Source organism: Mastacembelus armatus, chromosome 3 (genome assembly GCF_900324485.2).
Source record: "Mastacembelus armatus chromosome 3, fMasArm1.2, whole genome shotgun sequence".
Lineage (NCBI taxonomy): Eukaryota > Metazoa > Chordata > Actinopteri > Synbranchiformes > Mastacembelidae > Mastacembelus > Mastacembelus armatus.
The window spans coordinates 17116427-17142605 of NC_046635.1; the positions used below are offsets into that span (position 1 = coordinate 17116427).

General features: G+C 39.8%; 1 protein-coding gene across 6 annotated transcripts; it reads left to right on the top strand.

Moving 5' to 3' along the window:
- Nucleotides 1-3819: 3819 nt before the first annotated feature.
- On the top strand, nucleotides 3820-26093 carry ahctf1 (AT hook containing transcription factor 1). Of its 6 annotated transcripts, XM_026293067.1 has the most exons (41): nucleotides 4052-4169; nucleotides 4261-4367; nucleotides 6185-6311; nucleotides 8894-9044; nucleotides 9250-9352; nucleotides 9490-9670; nucleotides 9854-10061; nucleotides 10222-10338; nucleotides 10445-10529; nucleotides 10627-10777; nucleotides 10980-11112; nucleotides 11689-11870; nucleotides 12113-12174; nucleotides 12396-12524; nucleotides 12663-12753; nucleotides 12920-13009; nucleotides 13592-13732; nucleotides 14051-14155; nucleotides 14435-14531; nucleotides 14757-14880; nucleotides 15686-15742; nucleotides 15985-16131; nucleotides 16376-16566; nucleotides 16734-16878; nucleotides 17006-17137; nucleotides 17296-17443; nucleotides 17546-17696; nucleotides 17787-17894; nucleotides 18205-18349; nucleotides 18583-18798; nucleotides 19036-19693; nucleotides 19863-20051; nucleotides 20388-20496; nucleotides 20627-20748; nucleotides 20870-21132; nucleotides 21383-23116; nucleotides 23360-23603; nucleotides 23976-24155; nucleotides 24241-24332; nucleotides 24700-24788; nucleotides 24985-26093. In XM_026293067.1, exons 3-41 carry the CDS (start codon nucleotides 6191-6193, stop codon nucleotides 25175-25177), a joined length of 7584 nt encoding a protein of 2527 aa, XP_026148852.1. In that variant the 5' UTR covers nucleotides 4052-4169; nucleotides 4261-4367; nucleotides 6185-6190; the 3' UTR covers nucleotides 25178-26093. The 6 variants fall into 6 exon arrangements, with proteins under 6 accessions (XP_026148853.1, XP_026148850.1, XP_026148854.1 ...); XM_026293068.1 differs by lacking the exons at nucleotides 4052-4169; nucleotides 4261-4367 and adding an exon at nucleotides 3820-3874; XM_026293065.1 differs by lacking the exons at nucleotides 4052-4169; nucleotides 4261-4367 and adding an exon at nucleotides 3821-4036.
- The last annotated feature ends 86 nt before the right edge of the window (nucleotides 26094-26179 follow it).

A 26179-nucleotide genomic window follows, 5' to 3' on the forward strand; every position in this document is an offset into this window, starting at 1 on the left:
CTTTTCAGTGTGCTGAATTCTTGCCGCTTTCTGAACAAGGTTGATGACATGTCCTGAAATATCATGCTAGTGGAGTTGCCATAGGTGAGCTAGCCCCTTTCTCTGGATACATTGAGGATCTTAAGTGTGTCTCCATACCGAAGTAGATGAATCAGAATGGCCCGTGGTTTGTCATTCTCCGCTGGTCATCATTGCAAGGTGCGGTGAGCTCTTTCAATCTCGTAGACCTCGTTCTCCTGTCCCAGGATCTTAGGTAGCCATTCCTTTACAAAAACCACAGCATTTCTACCTTCCACTCCCTCTGGAAAACCGACCAGGCATAAATTCTGACGACAAGATTGATTCTCAAGCTCATCAATTTGATCTTTTAGCTGTTTAATTTCATCGTCAACAGCCAATTTGACATCCGTGACATTTTTCTGAAGGCCCGTTACTGCCTCTTCTGCCTCCAACTGCTTGGTTTCTACATCCACCATTCTCGAATTTATTGACTGTAATTTGTTTCCCATTTTCTCCAAGGATTCTGTGAACTTACTCAGGAATCCGCCGATTAACTCCTGAATTCTGAAGAAACCTTTTTCCATTTCTGCATGGAACCATGGCGGCAGGTCAGAAAATTGGAGTCTCGTTTCCTGAGTTTCTTCTTTTTTATTGTCCGTCTTCTTTGGAGTCGGCATATTTATCAGAATGTTCGAGGTTATTATTTTATATAACGTACTTTCGTCATAGTAAATGTCTTTAAGGAGGGTTATTTAAGTGAAATGATTCGGGAGCTCCATGCACCGTGTCTCACTCTAGCGCCGCCATACCCGGAAGTCTCAGCACCTCACCACTGTCTTACAGCTCTCATACATGTCCTGCACCACTCGAACATGCTTCTCTGCCACTCCAGACTTCCTCATACAAAACCACACCTCCTCTCTCGGCACACTGTCATACATTTTTTTCCAAATCTACAAAGACACAGTGCAGCTCCTTCTGGCCTTCTTTGTACTTCTCCATCAGCATTCTCAAAGCAAATATTGCATCTGTGGTACTAGCGGCGACCAACTCTGCTCTGCCCTTAGCCTCTTCATCTTCCTCACCACCAGAGTCATCCTACACACCACCATCCTATGCTGTCTGGCTACACTCTCCCCAACCACTACTTTGCAGTCACTGATCTCTTTCAGGTTGTAACGTCTGCACAAGATGTAATTAATTTGTGTGCTCCTGCCTCCACTCTTATATGTCACTCTATCCTCCTCCCTTTTCTGGAAAAATGTGTTCACTACAATCATTTCCATCCTTTTTGTGAAGTCTACCACCATCTGTCCTTCTGCATTCCTGCCCTGCATACCAAACTTACCCATCACTTCCTCGTCACCTCTGTTTCCCTCACCAATATGTCTGTTGAAGTCTGCCCCAAATACCACTCTCTCACCACTAGAGATACCCTGAATCACCTCATCCATCAACCCTCCAGAATTTCTCCTTCTCTTCTAACTCACATCCTACCTGTGGGGCATAACCACTGACAACATTCAACATCACACCTTCAACTTCCAGCTTCAGACTCACCACCCTATCTGGCACTCTATTCACCTCCAGAACATTCCTAGCAAAATCCTCCAGGATAATTCCTACTCCATTCCTCTTTCCATCGACACCATGATAAAATAGCTTGAACCCTGCTCCTAATCTTTAAGCCTTGCTACCTTTCCACCTGGTCTCCTGAACACACAAGATATACACCTTTCTTCTCTCCATCATAGCAGCCAGCTCTCTAGTTTTCCCTGACAAAGTCCCTACATTCAAATTCCCTACTCTACGTCTGACACTTCTGCCCTTCCTCTTCTGTCCTTGTCTACGAACAAACCTTCTTCCTCTCCTTCTTCGACCAACAGTAGTCCAATTTCCACTGGCACCCTGTAAGTCAACAGCACCAGTGGCGGTCGTTGTTAACCCGGGGCGCGACCTATCCGGTATGGAAGTCATATTTGTGATTCGCATGTTTGATTTGGCTTAAATTTTACGTTGGATGCCCTTCCTGACACAACCCTCTGCATTTACCTGGATTTGGGACTGGGACATGAAGACACTGGGTTGTGCCCCCCTGTGGTTGCATTCCTCTCCATGACTAGTTCTTCTAGTTTAGTATTGTTATTACCCATTTTATTTCTATATATTCAGTTACTATTTGTTTTATACTCACTACTATTTATTTATTTATTATTATTATTATATTAATAATACACTTGTTATTTTAATAGGCTCCTTCTCCCTTTTTTTAAATTAAGTTAATTTTTTAAATTTTTTATGTTTTTATATTTTTTATCCTTGGTATCAATACTCTCTCTTGGCCTTTTGCTCAAAAGCACTTTCAATGCTGTACCGGGGTTCTTTTTGTTTCGGGTCTCCCAAACACAACAGGATTATTTTACTTTGGGTCTCCCATAGACCACTCAGCTTTATTTGGGGCCTAATTCCCTAAGACTTTACTCAGATGATGGTTTTCTTTGAATCAGTTTTACCTAATTAACGGTTTTGTTTTAAATCTCTACTCAGATTACTCATAAAATATCTTTTACCTTACAGGAGTCTGTCTCTGGTCTCTCTTTTCAAAATTCAATCATGTCACTCCTCTCCTTTCCAGCAGATCCCAGCCTCTCAATGCTCCAAACTGTTCCCTTATGGGAACGGGGTGGAGGGCTTTCAGACAGGAGTATTAGACTCCCCTGTGCACGATTTGAGGGTCTAAACCTGGATGGAAGAGGAGATGTCGCGATCCTAGGCGAGCCCCCAAGTTTGTTAGGTAAGTTCTTTTAAAAAATAGACTGAGAGGACGAACTTCGGTAAGATTATATACCATGGCTTTTAAAAAAACATAAAGTGAATTTAGATCAAATTGATGAGCTGAAAGTGAAGGATAAATTTATTCTCAAATCAGTCTATGTGTGAAGGTATATTAAAAGGGTTTATCAGAAGAAGTTATTAATATATACTGATGCATCTAAAGATTCAGAGTCAGGAAGAACAGGCACAGCAGTGGTATAACCACAAAGGAAAGTAATTATTAAGGAAAGAACAACTGATCATTTGTCTCTATCCACAGTTGAGATGGTGGCAATACAACTGGTAATAAAATTGATGGAAAATAATAGAAATATGGGTATAGTCTTGCATAATTTGTCTTCTCTTACAAGTATTTAAACTGGAAAACTCAAGACAAGATATATTAAATCAAATACAAGTTGCTTTATGGAAACTGAAAAAGAAAGAAAGGTTGAATTTCTATGGATCCCGTTACATGTAGGTATTGATGGCTAGCTGATGAATTAAGGAGAAGAGGAATTAATTATTACAAGATGGAGAATTGGTCATACTAGGTTAGAATTCTTTATATACAATGGGAAAACATCCAACACGACTCTGTGAAAAATGTATTATTATTATTATATTAAGATGTGAAGCTTATAAGGAAAAAAGGAAAAAAATGGTTGCGTCTAAAATTGCTTAACATTAATAACTCATTTATAAACATTAATAACTCATTTATAGTATATTAAAAAGTAATTATTATAAATTTAAGAGAAATGTTCAATTTATTAAAGAAATGGGAATGAAGGATAAAATTTAAAAAATAATAAAGTTTCCTTGAACTCAATGATTGTCCAAATTCCAGTTTAGTGAGTGGCGACTGTAGATGGCATGAAAACCGCTATTAAACAACACAAGAAGAAGAAGAGTGGCTTAAGCAGAAACGACCCAGTAATATGGGGGCAGTAGGATATAGGCGGTGTGTTTATTCTTCCAGAACCAAAGACAGCGAAGAAGAAGAAGAACAACAACTTTCCGGCTGTGGAAATGGCGCCTAGTGTCGTAAGAGTCTAAAGTCAGTCGGAGTATTTTGTGTTGTCACAGTGGAAGTGTCGTACGGGGCTTCATGGTTCAGTTGTACAGTAGGTTGTGGAGCGGATTGTGACAGATGAAAGAAAGAAGTGACGGCTTACGAAACATTGGTGGCACTAATATAGCCGTCAACATCCTCAGACAGGTAGTGTAACGGAAACGCTAGCGGTACATTGAGCTAACTAACGTTAGCACGCTTAACACATGCTATTTTCGTTAAATTCCCCAAAAAGTGTAGTTAGATGTAGAATGGGACTTGTCGCACATGCAAAAATACGGTAACTACGACACTACATTCTTAATGTTTCAGCTAAAGCTAAGTGAGACCACTCCATAACCTTTAACGTTACCTAGCTAAATTTCTATTAGAGACGGGACTTGTCGCAGACGGCGAGGACCATGTAGTGTGATGTCCCCCACTGCTAAGATCCAACCTGCTCAACGCCAGATTCAAAGTTGGTCGAGAAGATAATTAGGTAATTACTCATTGCTTAGCTAATATCAACGCCAGTTATGCTAGCTTTACGTTAGCAGCGTATCAGGCTAGTCCAGCCAGACAAACGGACTTTTAAGTAATTCTCAATTGATTAAACAGAGTTTGTGGCCAAATATTTATAAATGCTGTAGAATAACATAAATATGTATGTAAAAAGCAATAGCACAACTAGTTTGAAATAACTATACTTGCTATTTCTCAGTGCTCATGCAATTTATATGGCAAGGCTCGCTAGCTAGCTCAACTTCTACGGCTTACTCGGATTCAAAGTAATTCTGCGTGACCTTGCGAGCTAACAGCTATCTGTGTAGCTGCTAATGGGCCAAAGGAAGTGTGTAAGAGCTATCAGATTTTGTTCTACCCAAAGTAAAACGAGGGTACGTTGACCTGTCTGTATTATGTCACATGCTTAGCAGCACCGTACATTAAATTAAAAGGTGTAACTGTTTGTTTACATTGTGCCAAGCTAGCTCAATGCTAACAACGAAGCTAACGCCGCTAATTTGGCCTCCGCAAATGTGAACGAATTGATTAGCATTAGCCAGTTATTTAAATAACGTTAACTGTACTGTTCTAAGTAATGTCTTATACGTTCAGCGATTACCTTTGGTAGCGGTGCTAGGCTGTACCAAGTTGAGAGTTACTAATGTTACGGGTTGCCACGCAAACTTTGCAAATATTGACCCACGTGAGCTCTAGATCGTGTATTTGGTGAAGCTAGATTTGTTATTTTAATTACTGTTTTTGCCGTTGTGAATGCATCGCTTTTGTCGGCAGTCTGTAACAATGGTGCGACTCTTTTATGTGCACAGATTTGCTTTGTAAGTGTCAAAATAGGTGTACATGCGTTCTCTAATGTCATGGCATGTGGCATCGTAGTGACAGAGCTTGTTGCGCGGGAGTTCATTTGAACGTAACGTTAGCATTTCATTTTGATGCAGAGGGCAGTATTGTGTCCAGTTTTGTGCACTGTGAACCTGTTTGCCAAATTTCCTTTGGGATTGAGCTGGTCATGAAAGACCATACAGTATCATTGAACTAGTTCAAGACAGGGTAAAACTTGCTAATAAAGAATAGGTGTTAATAGATGTCAAAATACTTTTATAAAAAGTGAATTGTATGTCAGGTATCTCTGATGATGTGAGCTTAAGCTCAAATGGCAGGTTGCTCCAAATTCTTGGGGCCCTGATATGTTAAATTTTATACATGGGAATTCATTAGCCTATGTAGAGTTCTGACTCAAAATATATGAACAGTGCAAAACCTGCTCAAACAGAAAACTTGTATATAATATAGTCCAACTGAATAAATGACATTTTGTATCATTGTACGGTTTAGCTTGAGCGGTATTAAAGGAGTATCATTGTTCACAGGCTTATGAATGAGAAATGAATCAACAATGTTGGAAAGAGAATTAAAAAGAAGGGCACTTCAAAAAATCCTCTGGCCAACGTTTTAACAGTTTATCTGGTTTTGCGGTCAAAACCCACATCTCACAATAAATGTGCAGTAGTATGCTATGTACTGGTGATTAGAAAGCAAACCCAATACCACCCTCAGTTGTCATCAAGTTTGCTGACAACACATTTCCTGGGGGACAACTGGGGGTGCAACTGTGGGTTTTAAAGAAAGAGTTCTTTGTACTGTAAAACCTAGTCCGAGGGGGGGCGGGGGGACTCTTTGTAAACATAACTTGAGCAATAATTTCACAGTATTATAGGAGTACTGTTTGTGAAGAGTGAGGGAGATAACTACTGTTACTAACATACTTAATGTCCTCTCTTGTTGTTTGTATAGTGAAAAATGCATGAACTCATTGCCCACGTCACCAGCAGCCTACTGCCTTTTCCAGGAGTGACTATAGATGCTTTGGGTGAGGACGAGATCACTCTAGACTCTGTTCTTCATGGAAAGTTCACTGTTGGTAAGCATGTTTTGACTGATCGGTGATTTCAATAAATTGATATTTTCTTCCCTCCATCCTTGGTTGTGATGGCAAATGAAATATTTAAAACACATTGCTGCCCCTCCTGTCATGAGTGTTGAATGGTTTCAACATGACCTTTTTTTAAAAAAAATTTGTTTGTATAAAGCATTTGAAACATTATTTGATGGAAAAAACTTTGCACTCAATGACTGCCTGAAAATGTTAAACAACCATTAGCAGACTATCTTTGCTGCTGCTGATCTGCAGTCTGGCCCATCTGTATTTGACTCTTACCAGGGGTTTGTGTTTTTGCAGTGAATCAGTCACAAAAGCTTATGAAAACTTCTTTTAATTGTTGACAAGGATATATGAGATGAGTATGTTCTTGACTTGCTTTGTAAATCACAGCATAAATTATATGCGTTTCTAGTCTTTCACAAGACTCGTGCTTCTTGGTCATTTGCGATTTTCTAGTTTTTGATCGTGCCTGCTTTTTTAGAATGTACTAAACTGTGGAATTTGGCAAACCAACTGCCATATTTTCTGGACTATAAGTCTGGCTTGTTCTGTGACTTACACAGCAAAGCCACTTATATATATGCATATATTTACAGTAATTTTGTTGAGTAGTCACTAGCGTTAGATGGCATTCTCAATTGTAAACAATATTGCACTGCCGGAAAAGTAAAAACACTTATGTTCAAGTCCTACTGTAACACAAGTCAAAATGCTGCCTAAAAGAAAGAGCTGAAGTGCAGGTAATAAAGTATTCAGCTGAAACAAAGTGTGGAGTGTGTGTCGGTATTCGGGCAACCCAAGAGATGAGGAGGAGATGATGTTTCATGTCCCCCCATGCTGATGTTGGCACAGTTTTTTAACGATTCTTGACAAGGATGAATGAATTTCATATAATGTACTTCTGCTTGTTGTTATGTCTATGCTACATTTTATATAGAACTAATTTAGACTGAAGTTAGAAATGTGACTTATACACCATATGTTTTTTTTCCCCCTGTGACTTAGTCTAAAAATATGGTACTTTAATATTTCTCTAATTGATTTAGACCATAGTTAAACCATTGTCTAAATGGCAAAATGGCAACTCTCAACTAAGCCTATCCAAATGATTCAAATTGATTATTTTATTTAAAAGTATTGCAGAGAAATCTGCTCGAACACACATCCTAATTAACAAGAAAACTGTCCAAGTTCTTATGGTGTAGAGTAGAGGTTGACCAATCTATCGACAGAGCCAATTAATCGGCCGATTTTTTTTTTTTTTTTTTTTTTTTTTTTTTGCACATTTTAATTAATCGGCATCGGCCAATTGCACTGCAAATTTGGCCGATTTATAGGCAGGCACATCTGCGACCAGCTAAGCATTGTTGTGGAACACGTTAAGATGTGTTCCTACAAGCAGGCTGTCACCACGAGAGTTTAGGGAGCTGAAAAGCGTCCAAAAATGGTAAGAAAGTACTTATCTTTCGTTTTCGTTCCTCAATGAATGTGTCTATGCGCCCGACACACGCAACACGGGCATGATGCTCCCACCAAAAAATACACTTTTAATGAGGAAAGTTAATGTGCACGTTTTAGCCTGAAGTTTTGTCTGAACTGCGCGTGTCTACTTTCACATGCAAATGACTTGTTGCACATATTTGTTTACACATATTCTTAGACTATGGCCCTTTGAATTATGGCAGTGTCTGTCAACAAACATAAGGATCATGACAGGTATTCTGCAATAAATCAATCCTGTTTTTTTCCAAAACATATTAGGATTGTGATGTGCATGGAATAATGTAATTATAGAAAAAGTGAGTTTAAAATGACAAATCTTGTATTTTTTTTTTTTTTTTTTTTTTTAAATTATAGTCTGACGGCTGAAAATAAATTGAACCCAATATGGCAGTATTTCACTCAGCCAACATCAGGGAAGGCCAAGTGCAATATTTGCCAGAAGTTGCTGAGCATGGGAGCAGAAAAAGCAAGGACAAAAAATACTACAAACATAACAATAATACACTTTTTATTCCTGGGCACTTTTATACCTTGTGAGATGAAGGGGGAAATTAAAATCGGTATCATATATCGGCTATTGGCTGCCCTGATTTCTAAATATCGGTATCGGTTAGGGAAAACCCATATCAGTCGACCACTAGTGTTGAGTGTGTATGGCAGCCTATGCATTGTGCATTGAGTAAATAAGAATGGGTGTGTCAACTGCTTTTTAGTCATGGTCTTCTCTGTAGGTTTCCCAAACGTCTACAGAAATTTTGTAAACAAAACACAAAGTGAATTATGGCATTATTTCGCTTATGTAACTGACAGTGAGGGTAAGTCTATGAGCACTGCAAACTGGTCTGAAAAAGATGTTTCAAATCTTCACAAAGCAAGGGAACTAACATGGCAAAGCACCTCAGCGATAGACATGACAACTTGTGTAGATAATTTAAAGAGCCACAGGTCAATGTTGGCTTATGAGGTGTATGGTTAGGAATAATGAAACCCTGCTTGGTGATGACATTAGTCATACTTTACAATGTCTTTACCTTTCATCTTCTTGTTTGTGTACAAAGGCCGCAGCGGCCTGGCCTGGCTGGCCTGTGGGCCCCATCTGGAGGTGGTTCATGCAGTGACAGGAGAACGGCTATCTGCATACTGCTTCAGTGGTGGAGGGGAGAACCCACCCAGTGTCCTTGCTGCCAGGGACTTCAGCTGGCTTAAACGGTCAGAATGTTGTTTCACTTTATCTTTATCTGTTGATCATTTTTAATGTGTATTAAAATTATTGACCACAATGAAATATCACATACTGTTTAAGCATACAATGATTGATACTAATCAGAGAGAATGATATTTTTCTACATTTCCTTAGAAAGAAAGGCTTTAAGAAAATATTAATGTTAATTCCTTTGCTGTTTAATTTTACTAGGTCGGGATTGCTGATTGGCTTGGAAGAAGCAGAGGGCAGCGTGCTGTGTCTTTATGACTTAGGACTATCAAGGGTGGTCAAAGCAGTGGTTATACCAGGCAGGGTTAGTTGGATGGGCATCAGGGTCCTTTTCACTTTTCTCAAGTAGAGTCTGTCTCAGAGTTACATGTTTATCTCACCCAAGCTAGACAATATCTTTAACATTGTCTTTTGCTTCTGTAAACAATTTCTCTCACCTAGATTGCAGCCATCGAACCATTAGTTAGCTATGGCGGAGCAAGCACTTCAACACAGCACCTCCACCAGAGTCTGCGCTGGTTCTTTGGAATTGCTGCTGTAATAACAGATCTAGGTCATGTTCTGCTTGTGGACCTCTGTCTTGATGACTTGTCCTGCAGCCAAAGTGAACTGGAGGCTTCAGGTAAGACACTTGCATGAAGATGGGTTGCCTTGGGACCTATAGGTCCGTTGCAGTCCCGCTGCCACTTTAGTAAATTAGTCAATGAATGACTTTTTTGAAAAAATTATCTTTTTTTCTTGGCACAGACTCTCATTTATATGTCTTAAACCATCTCTTTTTTTTATATTAACTTTGTGTTCCTAGACTTGCAGGTAGTGACTAAATCTCCTGCAGAAATTCCTAGACTTAGAGAAGTTAGTACCAGACAAGGCAGACATCTTTGTCTCCAGCTAAATGGACCCAGTGGAGTTGGAGCCACAGCTCTGCAGTACATCTCCAGGACCAACCAGCTGGCAGTTGGATTTTCTGATGGACAGTTACAGCTGTGGAACATGAAGACTCTAAAAAAAGAGTGAGCTTTTCCTTGTGAAATTCTGCCACTTTCCATTATTACAGTACATCGTGTATAAAGCAGTTTCAAGAGTCTGTGAACATTTACCACTTTTTTAAAAATGTTCTTCTAATCACTGTGGTTACAAACATAAATAAATTGTTTGGGTGTTCGTGTATAGATACCACTCCCAGTTAGAAGGTGGAGCGGTGCCTGTGCATGCCTTCACCTTCCAGGAGCCAGAGAATGACCCCAGGAACTGCTGCTACCTCTGGGCTGTACAGTCTTCTCAGGACCTGTAAGACTTGCATTTGGTACAATTTCATATAAGTACCCCATCCAAGCAATGTAGGTTTTGCTTGTTTTCTGAATTTTTCCTCTACCCCCTCTCGCTCCCAATGAAGTGAGGGAGACATGGTCAGCCTCCGCCTGCTTCAGCTGGCCTTCAGTGAAAGAAAATGTCTATCTTCTGGGAAGATCCTCTATGAGGTCTGTGCTGCATTCAAGATTTTGATACTGCTCTTTTCTGTTCACTGTGATTCATTAATCCTTCCTTTATTCTGTGCATTCTCTTTCTGTCTCTCAGGGTTTGGAGTACTGTGAAGAGCGTTACAGTCAGGAGTTAGGTGGTGCTACTTTTCCACTCAGGGCCCAGACCAGCAGCACCCGTCTGCTCAGTTGCCAGACCATTGAGAAATTCAGACCCCACCCTGACAGGGATGACAGCATGAATGAAGGTTAGCTGAATTTCTGTGTTTTGCATTTTATCAGCTCTGGTTTTATCATAGTAGGGAACAAGGATCCTAAAAATGGCAATAACATGGCATGTTCTAAATAACAAAAACTACAGCAAAATATTGAACTGTTCCCTTTTTATTTCTTTCTGTGTTGTATCTACTTGCCCTCTTATTTCTCACCCACCCCACTTCTTATTTTCAGTTGCTTCTCCAGACACCAGTGTGTCCATCTTCAGCTGGCAAGTCAAGGCCTATGGTCAGGGAACCCCATCTACCTACATTGGGGTTTTTGATATCAACCGTTGGTACCATGCACAAATGCCAGACTCTTTAAGGTACAAGCCAGACTGATTTTGCTGCTGTTGGAGAAGTTTTGGATTCTTAATTTAAGTGTCTTTCTGATCGCAGATAGCCATGATGTAGGTAGAGGTGGAAGTTGAAGTTTGCTAATTGTTGCTGGTAGTGGTTATTGATTATTTTCTGGTGTTTCTCATTTCATTTTCTTTTTTTTTTTTTTTAATGTATAATTTTATACTTAATGCCATTACTTGTGGGATGCCTTGATCTTTTCTGACAATAATTTAATTACTTGTTCAACCAGACTGAGCAATATTAGCTGTTGTCTAACTCACCAGGACACCTGCCCTGTTCTCCACTTAATCTCCTGACACCACAGTTCGATTTCTTGCCTGTGCCTGTTTTGTTTTTTTTTTTTTTTTTTTTTTTTTTTTAATATTGCTTACAGTAGCTTGGAATAATATGACATGGGGTAGTCTGATATTGTGGATCTGGTATTAATAGATGGTGTGACAAAACTGTAGCGATGCAGATAACAAAGAACTTATGTTCTGGTCCTGGAGCTTTATTTACTGTCATACTATGTTTTACTTGCACTTATGTGTTGCTGTCAGAATGGGGGAGTCTCTGCAAAATTGTCACTACCTGGCAGTTTGGTCTCTGGACCCTGTGGTGGAGATGGTGTCTCCACATGTCCTAATGGATGTGGTGATACACGACCGCAGCTTGAGCAGGGGCCTGTCTTTCGCCTGCCCCCCACCAGAACAGTACTTTAACCCCACCACGTACAACTTTGGTAGGTGTCAACACTGTATGTGCCGCTATTTTGACATATAACTATAAAGAGAGAGAGTAAATATGTAATAATGAGTACCAGTAATCTCCCACGGCTGTATAATTTCTTTAAGATTCTTTTGGTGTGTATTTATTTAGCCATTTTCTAATTTTCAGGTCTTTGGTTAGGCAGATTTTCCAGAGGTTGTAGTTGAAATGCAATTTTCTAGAAATGGTTAATTCTCTTCTGCTTTTATGTTACAGATGCTTCGTGTTTGCTCAACTCTGGAATTGTGCACTTAACCTGCTCTGGTTATCAGAAAGAGGCACGTTTCTTTTCTTTCTTTTTTTTTTTTTCTTTTTCTGCCTTATGGTTTTCATGGAATTTAATCCACATTTCATTTTTAGGTTACTGTGGTATAGCTTATTTATTGTGTGTCTTTTTGGTATGATTTATAGTTTCAGGCCACAGTTGTCAAGATGAATTGAATTGTAATTAGTCATCTTTTGCATGCCACCAACACTTGATCATTGTCATTAAAACCAGACCCTAAGCTTTCTGAAGAAAGCGGCTCCTTGTTCTAGTGACGTCATCTCCACTAGCTACTCTCGCTGCTTAATATCTGGCCTACTCTCATCTCACTTGGCTGATACCCAGCCCTCCAGCCTCTCTCAGGTATACAAGCACACTTCCTTTTCTAGTTTAAATTGTAGAAATGTTTCTATGTGACAAAATGGTACACAGAATTAAATACTTGTTCTGAAGTTTTGATAGTTTTTTGTTTTGTACTTCTAACATTATGTTGGCCTTTAGGAGGAGCAATTGGATGCCATCTTGTCCACAGCAGTAGAGACCAGCTCCTTGGGATTGATCACTGGCTGTATCAAGCAATGGACGGCAGAAGGTGAGTAGTCTGGTAAAATAACTGTCAGTATTTTTCTGACTGCACACTCGAAACTGGCTGTGGGAGTACATCTCGTATACATACATGCGCTATGTTATATTACATGCCACAGTCACCAGCTTTGGAAGCAACTCTACTTTCTCTAATTCCTGTCCTTCTTCAACAGAACAACCAGGATCTGCCCTGAGCTTGCGCTACATCCTTGATTGGGCCTGGAATAAAGTAGTCCAGACCAAAGAGGAACTGGATGGCATCTGTATGTTTTAATCTGATTTATTTATTTATTATATTGAAGGGTATAGCAATATTGTTTAGGCAAACGTATATATAAAATATTTGAGTAGAGAGATTGTCCAGTCAAACACTCCCAGTGACCACACCCAGTAATAAAATTGATATAGATACAGTGACAAGCAAAAGTATTTGAACCACTTGAAAGTAACTTTTCTGCATTAAGTGCATGAAATATGATCTGATCTTCATCTAAGTCACAATAGACGAACACAATGTGCTTGACCTGAGAACACACAGATAATATCTTGTCTTTATTAATCACACCTGTTAAACAATCATATTGCTGGAGGAAAAAGTAAGTGAACCCATGTGGCTGGTTGAACAACCTTTATTGGCAGTGATTTCAAGCAATCTCACTTGATCTTGCCACTATATGTTACCTTGTTTGTAAGTAAATGTACTTTTCAGGCTGTATAATTTGTCCTTATCAAGAATAGGAACATCATTTTTTTTTATTGTTGACATGACAGTAATTTCTCCTTTGTAATGCACAGTGCAGGTTTGTTTCATGTATGTATTCTTGTGCTTTGTGTATGTTGCCCAGGTGCACCACTGTTTGACAGCTCATCCAACTTCACAGACTCTCAGACTTTGCAGCTGCTACAGCACAGCCAGAGACTGCTTGGTAACCTCAGCACCATCTTCCATTGCCTGCTCAGTGAAGCTCAGGAGCTCACACAAAAAGGTGTGGTATCCACCCAAATAGAATCACACGTACAAGTGACATATTTACCTGTTATGTCAGTGAAATTGGTTCAGCCAACGCATATCCACTGTTTTAATTTCTTATTTTATACTGAACTTGTATTACAACACACTTACCAGGTATCTTTTTTATGTTTGCAGAGCTTTCATGTCAATAAAATGATGTTGTCTAGCCTTTCACAGCATTATGGATTGATGTACTTTGAGTTGTAATACAGTGTCCTTTGACCTTAACCATATCTTGTGTTGTTGATTTGAGTCATTTGCAGCTCAAGATCTTATATTTTTTGTTGTGTAGGCTTGGTGGGTCTGATGAACAAGAACATGGTGTCCTATCTGATTTCCAAATATGCTCAGGTGGTTCTCTGGTTCTGTCGCACGGGCTTACTGCCTGAGGTATCAGGTAAATTGATACTTGCATAAACACAGATCTCCGTCAGGAGGAAACCTTACCAGCAACATCACAAAATCCTTCTCTGTCAGTGATAAAACATCTTGAAACCAGGTTTTAATAATACATCAGCAAAATTGGGGTGCCTGAAAAATATTTAATTGGGAACATTATTAAAACTAATATGAGAACATTTCTAAAGTAAAGTGTGCCAAAAAGTTTGCAAATCACTATTAAGTTTTCTTTTTTTTTTTCTTCATTTATGGTGGTTTTAACTGTCCTCCCCATCAGATGATGATGCTCTCCAGATCTCCAGGCCATTCTACACCCATTCAGGCATCAGCAACTATTATACAATACGCAGAGAGGAGCTCACCAGGCTGGCTAAGTAATCTGAATTTAAAAAGGAATAGATTTGTTAAATTTTGCATACATCCCAAATCTATGACTGCAGTAAAGATAATCTGGACTTGTTTCAACAAGTGACTGACCAGTATTTTATTATTTTTTTTCTTCTTCTTCTTGCATTGTACTATTGAACATTTGGTCTGTGTAACATTATAAACAGTTGGCAAAGTTATGTAATGCTGACAGTCTCCTTTTATCTTCTCAGTGGAAAGTGGTGTGCAGATTGCCTAATGATTGATGGTTTGGTTGGCCAGTGTGGTGAACGCTTGACCAAACTGTGGAAAAGGGATGATGGTGGGACCGGGCAATACCCACCACCTACGCTGCATGTAAGTGTGTGTGTATATCATGTCATATCTATCTATATAAATTTACTCAGATTAATTACGGTCATAGCTGTAATTAATTGCTTATATTGTAACGTTGCAGTATAAGCAAATAAAAGTGTTGAGTGCCTTTACTTAAGTGAAAATATAAATACCACAGTAATACTCTTGTTACACGTAAAAACTTCAGTATTCAGTGACACATTTCATATTAAAGTATTTAGAATGATTCATTCATATTGATTCATTATTGCTTTATATACTGCTAGGTAGCTTGAGAATACCTACTGACGCTCAATAAAGTTTTGATTATACAGAATTTTCTGTTATATATGATTCCAAAGGTAACTAGTAATTTAGTTATTAATAAATATAGTGGAGTAAAAGTATGTTTTATTCTGAAATGTAGTAAAGTTAAAGTATGTAGTAGCAGAAAATGGAAATACTCAAATAAAAAAAGGTTAAAATTGTCGTGGAGTACAGGGTGTGATTAAAAGGGGCCTAGTTACTTTCCACCAGTGTTGTATTATAATCATGTGCAATGTTGGATGGCCTTGTAGTCTGTGGCAGTGGCACTGGGGGTTGGGGTCAGACTGTGTGTCATGATTGTGTTACAAAAGCTCGTTATAATTTCTAGATTATTCACGTGTTAACAATTACGACCCTACAGTGTATATATATATATATATATATATATATATATATATATATATATATATATAAATATAAAAATTCAATTCATGTTGATATAGGTCAGCTATTACAACACTGTAAAGAACTGGATTTTGATTACATCTTTGATCCACAGGCATTGCTGGACATTTATCTACTGGAAAACATTGACGAAGCTGCCAAACACGCCATTGTATCCTTGAGCTAATAGTAATTAGAATAGTCTTGATCACTTTTTATGAACCTCTTACCTTGCTGTGTCACATAGTAATTTGCATGGTTAGAAAATGCAAGTTCTTTTTTGTAGTGTGTCTACAGTATGAGGAAACGTGAAATGAAAAGAGTCATTTTCAGTTTTACATTAAATCATGAACTCTCTCAGGGATAGACTACACTAAGCCTCCTTCTTTTCTGAGCCTTGACCTTTTGCTCCAGGTGATTTACCTGTTGCTCGATATCATGTATTCATTTCCCAACAAGGAGGGAGCATCAGTGGAGTCTTTCCCTACAGCTTTTGCTATCCCTATTGGACTAGTCAAACTAGTGCAAGGCCTCTGGCTGCTGGACCATCGTGACCACCAGGTAGAGACAAATTTATACATTTGACTAACTTTTTATTTTTACCAAGATTTTAATTTAGATAGATTGTGCAAGGCAGAACAGCTTTATTTGTACCTAAAGGTCAATGTCACTATCCATATTAGTGTCAATATTTACAGGGGAAGCATAAATGATACTTAAACTAGTTTTAACTACTACTTTCAGCTCTTTTTGAAACTCTTTTTTTTTTTTTTTTTTTTTTTTTTTTTTTGCTCGTCCTCATCAGAGTTCGTTTGAGCTGCTTCTCCACCCAGCTGCCTCACAGTGTCAGTTTGAATGGCAGCATGAGCGTGTCCTTCAAGCACTCATGTGCCAGGGCCAACACTCAGTGGCACTGCGGTATTTCCACATTACAAAGCCCCCAATCTCCTCCACCTCCAAAGCCAAACTCTGTCTGTCTGTTCTGCTACACAACAGGTAAGAGCAGAGAGAGAAACTCTCTATACTCAGTAAAGCAATGTTGTCTTTTGGGAACTGTAATTCATGGACATGAATAAAAGCATTTTATTTCAGGAATCAAACACAGTAGCCCTTCTCATGTTGTATCTTGTATCTTTTAACCAGCCTCTCTGCACTTCTTCCAGATGTCTTGTAGAAGCATGGTCCTTACTCCGGCAGCACTCTAATCGCCTCAACACGGGTGAGCTGCTGGGCTTCCTGTATGAGAGCTGCCAGGAACTGGGTCTCATCAAGGAACTGCTCAAACTGCCCCTTGGCCTAAATGAACAGGTAGCAGAGAAATAGTGATAAAATTGCTGCATGCTTCATTACTCTTTTTATATTATCAGTCTTTCTTTATTGCCCATGAATTACAATGTTAATGCCTAAAACTCGCATACTTGGATTTGCATTACAGGAATGTTTGGAGAAATTTCTCCAGGCTACAGGTGGTCTCCAGAACAGAGAACTGCTGATGGTTCATTACATACAGCAGGCTAACTATATACCTGCTCTGCAGCTCAACCACAGCCTCAAAATGAACCTGGTGGTATGTTTGACAACAGTGTTACACTTTTAAACAATTATTACAGAATACTCTTAGTATACCGTATGTCATGTTTTTACTTAAATGTTCAGAACTCAGGCAACCATGTGGTTATATAGAGAGAAGGTACTTCAATCTCATTTCCTCTTCTGTGTTTCTAGAATGAGCGAGACCCCAAGCTTAAAGAACGATCCAACACCAGGAACTCTATATTGGATCAGTATGGGAAAGTTTTACCCAGAGTTCAGAGGAAACTGGCAATGGAGAGAGTCAAGCCCTACCAACACCCTTATACCATTCACAGAGAAGGTAAGGAGGTGTTCAACCTGAAATTATTCCAACTTTTACAAATTACCCAAATTTCATAGCGGGAAAAGAAAACAAAATTGTTTTCAAATCTCTGTGCTCCAGTTTCTCGGCCACAACCACTGTCAACTATCAACAAGCGCTCTACCAGTGAGAAGGTGATGTCCAGAGCTGGATTTATCAATAATGTCCTAACCAAGATTGAGGAGGTTTGGTTAGGCAAAGGAGCTACACCGCAGTCCTCCCCAGCCAAGAGGTAAGCATAAAATATCAAAATCAGATGTCATATTTAATGATTTTTATTATTCTGATTTATTCATTTGTAATGTTCTTTAATCTCTGCTAGTCTCAGAGCAACTGATATTAACAGCCCCAGCCCCAAACCCTCCTCTCTGACCATTCCTGATCCCTTCCTGGGAACTCCTATCGCCATGAGCTCCAAACGAAAGTCACGGTATGTTTATGAAAGAACCAGAGAATTGAGGCATTGCCATATGCATCCATTTGAACATAAAACATTAACAGGCGTTACATAACACAATGTTTTTGTTCTTTTGGTGCAGGACAGTTTGAGTCACACTTCTTTGCCATAGCCACATTTTAGAAAACCAGCAGTCTGTTCTTTCATTACATTAACGTTAAATTAGAATTACTTCAGTAACTGAAAAATTATATTTAGTTGTGAATTATAGTGAGTCAACAAACTTTTAAGACAGCATTTTAAAGGTCTCTTTGCTCTTCTCCTCCTCTTCACTGCTACCCAGGCTGATGGACTTAGTGGTTCACCCTTCCTGTCAAACTCCTCAGCCTCTTTTCAGCTCCCACATGCCTCCCAGCTCCTGGGTTTCTCCAAAGAGCATCAGCAAGGCCCCTGAACTGAGTTTGCTGGAAACACCGCAGGTTGTCAAGGTACATGGACAAATGAAGATTTTTCTATTTTTAAATTTTAAAAAAAGTTGCTAATTGATTTACAATTAAGCAAGACCCTTTCAGAGTATAGAAATAGTAAAAAGAGTAAAGAGATCAGATCCATATATTTATTCATTAATATACTTCATATGTAGTTTTTCCTTAATAAATTCCTTGTTGTATTTGGAACCTTTTAATATTATGTTAACTGTACTTTGTGTTGGTCCTCTCAGCGAGCTCGGGCCTTGGCTGCTTCTGGCCCTGTGTTCTCAGCCTTCACTCCCCAATCCATCCTGCGCAGCAGCCTGAGGCCCACACCTGTCGCCACACCTTCTGCTTCTCCAGGACGCTCCATCACACCTCCACTTCGCAGCAAAGAGAGCCGCATCACCTTCATCAAAGAGGAAGAATCTCCAGAAACAGAGAAGAGCATCCGATGGACCAATGGGGTAAGACCGGACACATAGAAATGAGCAACAATGCAGTATTGCAACAATGCAAGGCTTTTTAATTTTACAAATACAGATCTATATTAGCACATGCAGCCCTTTCTCTAGGGATTTGTTTTGCTAGTAGGTTTGGGTTTGATTTGATTTGATTTTTTTCTCTCTCTCTCTCTCTCTGTCTCTTTCTCTCTCTCTCTCTCTCTCTCTCTCTCGGCATTTAATCTCATTTAACATTTCTAGATGGCAGCAGACAGTGAGATTATCTTGCTGACCAGAGACTCTACAATGTCTACACGTAAGGCTGGGTCCTCACAGCCTGCTGAGGAGCAGGAGTATGGAGTGGAGGAAGGGGAACAGCCTCATGTAAAGTTCTTGGCTCCAGAAGGTGGTATTCCCTCACCACAGCTGAGGTGCTCACAGAGGGAGTCATCCTCCATCCATGAAGCTGCTACAGAAACAAGACCATCAGATGCAACAGGTGCATTTGTTGGTCTGATCTTTGACAGCAGTCTTGCATCTGTCCGCTCAACAGACACCACTCTAGAGTACTATGATGCACCTCTGTCAGAAGACCAGGAACGAGAGGAGGGGCACACAGTTCAAGAGGAAGTTGAGGAGGTAGTAACATTAAACATCAGAGCTGTAACTGAAAAGGAAGACCCAGAGAAAATGTCCTCTCCAACCACTAAGCAAAGCCCTATTCTGACATCAGTGGATGGAGAGAAGGAAGAAGAGGCGGAGGAAGATAAAACATTTGAAGATGGGATGCTCAGTCTTAAAGGGGAGGCTAAATACAAAGAACAAGTACAATCTAAAAATGAACATGAACAGGATGATGAATCAAATAAACCAGAAGATGCTCCAACTCTTAAAGAACAGATACTTGGTCACAGTCAAGGTAATTCATTTGGACAACGTACTTGATTAATTTCTGACTTACAAGGCATGGCCTGCTTCACACCAAGTACTGCATAGCACCAGAGAACTCCTAAAAGTTGTATAGGTGTAGAAAATACTTGTTCTGCCACATTTCTCTAAAACATTGACTAATTTTTGTATTCTACTAGTTTGTAACCAGGTAACTGAGAGCGTGAATTCTGGCACAGAGGTCAAATCTCAGGATCTACCAATGATAGCCACGGAACAAGATGTCCAGTCAAAGGGCATTGAGTCCACAGAGTTCACTGAACATCTAAAACCATCTGCAGCCATTGAATCCACAAATGAAGTGGAAGATGATCTAGAACAGCCAACAGGTCCATTTTTAAATTCTGTTTAAGTTCTGTTGGACAATTTTATCACCCTTTATAAGTCAAGACAGTTATTGTAAACATAGTCAACAGTGTGGTAAATTAAGCTTAAAAGTATAACACACATCTTTGCTGTACACACAATAACCTATCCTACCAAGGTGTAAAATGATTTTCATACTAAGATTTACATTTTTTTTATGATAAAGGAGGGTTTCATTTCTGTGTTATTTGCAGTAATGAATTTGCATACTGCTGTTAGTTGTTTGGTTGACACTGACCTAGAATGAATGTTGGAAAAGGGTAATGATACTAATGGCTTGTTGTCACATTGGTTCCCAGGAGATCTGACGGAGTTTGTCCAGAAACATCTATTTGGCAGTGATCTATCTCCTCCACTCACCCGCTCAGGAATCCACAGTGCATCAGAAACTCAGGCACCATTCAGCAGGCATGTTGCATTTTCTTTCAAGATGATATTTGGCATTTGACATTTTCCTTTCACCACCATTTATGTAGGGATGTAGCTTAGTGTAATTTTGTTTGTCCAAAGTTAAAAATATTTCTCTCATTTCTCTCAGTGACTCTGTAGTTGAGGATGAACAAGAGCAGCAGGCAGCTGCTGAATCTCCCCCAGTGTTCACCAGCCAAAAATCCAGCACCTCAGTGGATTCCTCAGATCCAACGGGCGCAGACTCCCACTGTGAGGAAGACTGTACATCCATTAACACTCTTTTCACTGCTGATTAACTCAGCAGTGTGTAAGGTTGCTTACACACCTGTTTTCAAACACCTGTACTTTTCTGCTTTGGTTTTTCTCATAGCTGTTGTGAGTGTAAACGATAGTGAAGATCTTTCTAGTCCTGTGTCTGAGGAAGAGGAGTCCGATCAAGCTGAGAAAGAAGAGGACGGGGAGGAAGACTCTGGTAGTGAGGTTGAGATCATTGAGGAGGTCTGGGGCAATGGGAGGCTGCCACCCCTCCAGCCCAGTTCAGTATTTTTACAAGGACACACACACTTCCTACCTAGTGTGTCAGAGCAAGAGGCTGCTGAGTTCTCTGTGATCACGCCTAGTGCAGAGATGAAGGTAACCAACATGGAGCTGAAAAAGTTTGTGATAAAATTATTTACCAAGGAGAAATATCACATTTTCTCTGACTTTGTTAGCATTTATTGCCTTTCCTTGTTTTATTTTGTATACTTCAGTTTTTGACAGTAGGTCAAGCAAATAATACATTTGAAGATATCTTCTTGGATTCTGTAAAGTTGTGAATGATATTTACATTATTTTGGTGTTTTCTAGTGTAATTAACCTATTATTTGCGGGGGGGGGGAAGTGTTCTCCTTCACAGATGGCAGAAGAGGACATGGAGGGTGAGGTGGTGATGGTGAGACTTGGGGCAAATGAAGGTGGGATGCCAGAAGAGGATGATGAGCAAGGATCATCATACATGGAGCTCAAACCATCTACCACTCTCCTTGTACCCCTCGAGCTTGTGGGGGAACAACAGGGTCTGGATAGTGCTCAGATGGGTTGTCCAGAGCTTCAGCAATCTGTCATGTCAGATGACCTGAAGACTGAAACTCACAGCAGCTTCTCTCTGATGCTGGATCTAGAGGACGATGGTGATAAACTGGCAGACACACTCCCAGTGGAAAATGCTCTGCTGTGCTCTGATCCTTTCACCCTGTCTCCAGTTGAGAAGGCTAGTAATGAACTTGTTGCTAAACCTGAGGTTATCCTTTTGGCCTCAGATGACCAGGATCCTGCCCAGTCTGGAGAAGCTCCAGGAGAGGACCAGAGAAGCAAGACAGATAACTTTTATGGAGTTGAAATAGATGGACTGGTAGAATCAGAACCTGCAAAATGCCAAACTGAACTACAAACGGAGAACACTGAGGAAAACCTGCAGATAGAAAATGCTAAAGAACAGAGGGATGCACAATTAGCCATGTTGGCTGAAGAACCTTCTGCACAAACTCTGGGAGATCTCCCAACAGCTATAAATGATAAAGTCTATACAGCAAAAAAAGATGCTGCGGATAAGATGGAAGAAGTGAAGGACAAACCTGCCGTGGACCAACAGGGGACGGAAGAGAATGGGCTCATCATAGATGCAGAAACAGCTCTTGCCATGGATGAGCAGCAGCAAGATCACATAGCCTTAGAGACAGATGAGGACAAGACAGAAGAAATTACTAAAGAGAAGGAAATGAAAAAGAGAACTAGGGGAAGACAGAGAAAAGATAAAAATATTGCAGAGACAAATAACCAGCCAAAGGAACAGGAGGTATCAGAGACCCTCACTTCTCAAATAAAGAAGGCTCCTCCCACACCAACACGGATGACCACAAGAGGGAGAAGGACTGTTACCTTTATCTCTCCTCTCCCAGAGGAAGCAGAAAAGCCAGAGGAAGGTAGGGGAGTAGAGGACACAGAGATGAGCACTCTGGTCCCTACCTCACCCAGTCGCACACCTAGAGCAACCAAAGTCCAAGTGAGCACACCTCGAAGAAGTACCCGCAAGGCACAGCCACACCCTTCTAAAGATGAGGTCAAAGTGGCCATGGATAATGACAGCACCATTGGATCAACCTCCAAGGCCTCTTCTTCAGCCAGGCGACAGAGGGCCACTTTGAACAGAACAAGCCAAAGGACACGAAGTGGTAGTGAAGAGGTGTCTATGACCACAGGGCTGGAGGAGGAGGAGGAGGAGGAGGAGAAGCAGAAGGGCCAACAGGATGAGGCCACTGGTTCAATAATTGCTCGACGGAAAAGCGCTAGGTCTCCTATGGCAGCCAAACGCAAAACCAATCAGGGAAACACTCCTAGAAGGTCCAACCGAAGGATACTAAGCAGCAGTGAGGTGGATTTGATTGAACTGGAGATCTTGAATGAGGAGAAACAAGATGTCTTTGCTTCCCCTGTTCATCGCAGCTCAAGGAAGTCAAAGACAGAGGCATCAGAGACACAGCTGGCCATGCTCGACAAGGAAGAGGGCAAAAAACTTCACAGCCCTGGCAGGACCACTCGACAGTCCAGCCAGATTGTCATAAATGTCGATCCACAAGTAAGGATTCTAAATGATTGATTTTAAAAATATTGATATTAAATAATCTGATCTGTTGTGGATAATAAAATTGTTCTTCATTAGGAACACCAGCTTTATTGCAAAGTAGACTCTTAATCATTTTGAGATATAACATTCTAGTGCTTTTAGCTTTTATCTCATTATTTGACATTGTTGGAGACACCCAATCACTCATCAGTGATGACACACTAGGTGAAACTGGTTCCTGTATCATTTCCTCAGATCACAAAGAAAATAAGAGGAAGGACCACTGCTGAAAACATAAACGAAAGTGAAGACCTACCTGAGCCCAAGCTCAACAGCAATGCTAGATCCACCAGTGCCTGTCGACCAACTAGGAACAAACTCTGGGACCACCCAGAGGAAGATCTTCCCTTATTGGACTCACCATTGGAGGTGGATTCTGAAACCCCTGTTGCAGACGCCCTCATCAAGAGACTCCAGGATGAGGAACAGAAGCAGGAAGGTATGTATGCAGACTTGTCTTGACTGAAAATGGAGGGTGTTTATATAAAAAAAAAAAAAGTGATAATTAAATGGAAAAAATAAAGAGCTGAATTGAAGAGGGTGTAACACCATCGTTAGCGATGAGATAATCCAGATGAAAATTGGTATGGGAGAGAATTGGGACAGGCACTGAGAGAGCTAAAGGTGGATGGTCGAGGTCTGCGTGTAGTGGCTTCTCTGAAAGGGTTTTTAGTGTGATATCTGGGTTGAAGTCATCATGAAAGTCCATAGTAGTAGAGTATAAACAGTTCTGCAGTTTATTGATCATGAATCAGTGTGTTAACATTCTGTAACAATTTTTGTGTATTTTGTTTTTATTTCAAAACTTCAGTTACAGGAGGTGTAGTTTCAAAGATGGTGAGAACTAGCAAGAGAGGTATGAAGTTATTAGTGGAGCAGGCTCACCCTCTGTCTGCTCTCAAAGACAATCTAGTCCCTGATCAACAAGATGACGAATCTAGTCGAGGCGAGCATTCATTCATCTACTCCCCCTCTCAAAGAAGAACACGAGGTGAGCTGTGTATCACTTTCCCCACACATCCACCCAGACAGTTTTCCCACAGCTAGTTTATATGTGTGTTGTGTCTTTGTGTCAGCCCATAGAGACCAGACTCTTGGCCCAAATGAAGGGTCTGCAGCTCCTGCCACTCGCAGCAAGAGTAGAATTAACACAGATGTTGCCCCCAAGGTAAGTGCTTGTGCTTATGAAGTTCAGTTTTAAATATCCATTCTTCAAACTTGTAATCTCATAAATTTGTTAGCTTTACACAAAGAAAACTGACATTTTGATTTGTACAAATTCTGTGAAGCTGTGTGTTGTACTTTACATTTGTTGAATACTGTGGGCATTGAATTGCGTTGTATACACTTTATCTGTAGTCATGAAGCTGTATTGTGTTTATTGGTGGGCTTTGAAAAAGCATGTTTGGAAGCACATATGTAGGAGCCTCTTTAATGCTTGCCAAATTGAAAAATTAGGCATGACCCAGTTGATTTTAGAGAAAGAAACACTGAATAAGTGTTTTGGAAACATCTCCTTACTCTTTTTTTTTCAGGATGAAAATGCTTCAGGAGAAGATCATGAGGAAGTGGAGAAAGTAGCAGGTGCTTCTAAAACTAGAAGAACAGGCAAAACTATAGCCAAGTATGACTTGTTTTTGTTGTCTCCAAAAATACATCCTCCAGTTTTTAGGATTTAAATAGACATTTTAAATTAAGCTCCTTCTAGGTTTCAGTATGTGAGAATGAAAATATCTTGAAATATTGTCCTTACAGTTATACACTGGTCTGTTGTTTTGAGTTAGAAGCAGATGTTAATTTTTTTTAACTTTCGTTTTTAGGTCCAAAGGGTTTTTGGAGCCGCCTCCCATTACAAAGGTGAACCTGATCTCGCCTCTCCCCAGTCCAGGTGATCTCCCGCAAACACAGAAACTGAACAAAGGGCAGGTTCCAACCTCGAGCATGAACCTTCGACGCAAACGCATAATGGACACGGTCTTTACAAAACCTGTTACAAGAAGGAAGAAACTGTAAGGTGATGGTTTTAACCAGCTAACCTCAGACAGTAACCTGAAGATTTGAACCAATTCAGTCAGTAGCTGTCAAATAAACTTGTAAACTCAAGATGGGTTGGTTTTGTCAAATGCTTCATCGCTGCACCTGTCTTGGTAAACCAGCCGCTCCATGGGATAATAAAGTCAAACCAATTTAGGCATGAAAATCTATTTTTTGGACAGAATACACTGGTGGAAAGCAGTGTGAGGGAGGACTATATTTTTGGAGTTCCCATGTTCTGCTCATACTAACTTTCACTTGATATTGTGGCCATTTTGTGACGTTCCTTGAAATCCTCTTAATTCTCTGGACAGTGACACAAAGGCAAGCAATCAAAGTGGATTTTAAGAAGCTCCTGTTAAGAAAACTAAAGACTGAACTTGTCTCTGATAGAGGTTTTATTTAGAGTTGCTTTTAGTTTTTTTTTTTTGTTTTTGTTTTTTTTTAAATAGTTTACTTTTAAGATTTTTGAGGCCTCCCTTTCTTCTATTTAAGAAGAAAAGCAACGATCCTAGTGGAAGTGCTACATTTCTACTGATAAATATGTATATAGCCTTTTGCTATGTTCCAAATAAAGTTAATAAATAAATCTTAAAGAATTATGTTCATTTTGAGCTTTTTAAGTGTCATTGCCAGTCTTAAAATTTCAGTTGATTTGGGGAATTTTGTGTGAAAGGATTGGATTGTTTTTATATGTCAGAATGATGTATATTGTGAAGTGGGGGAAAGACTTGCACAGTGGTGTGGATATGATAAACTTGTTTTGGGATATGTTATTTGGCTTGTTTAATTCACGGCAACCACTATCTGAAGCATAGGCTGTTTTCTGATGAATGTATGCAGAATGTCTTATTTTTTGATGACTTTGATAAATATGGCAAAGCTTGAATACTTATACTTGTGTTTTCAATTTTCTTTTCATATTATGTGCATGTGTTAGCTGTTTTGAATGTAGCAAACGGCTTCTAATTATGCTAATGA

What these genes read in the sequence shown, in the direction of transcription:
- ahctf1 (XM_026293068.1), top strand. Translation starts at nt 6,191, where the DNA reads ATGCATGAACTCATTGCCCACGTCACCAGCAGCCTACTGCCTTTTCCA. An exon ending in TGGACCATCGTGACCACCAG is followed by an intron (nt 16,132 to 16,375) that starts GTAGAGACAAAT and finishes CGTCCTCATCAG; the next exon opens with AGTTCGTTTGAGCTGCTTCT. An exon ending in TTATACCATTCACAGAGAAG is followed by an intron (nt 17,444 to 17,545) that starts GTAAGGAGGTGT and finishes TCTGTGCTCCAG; the next exon opens with TTTCTCGGCCACAACCACTG.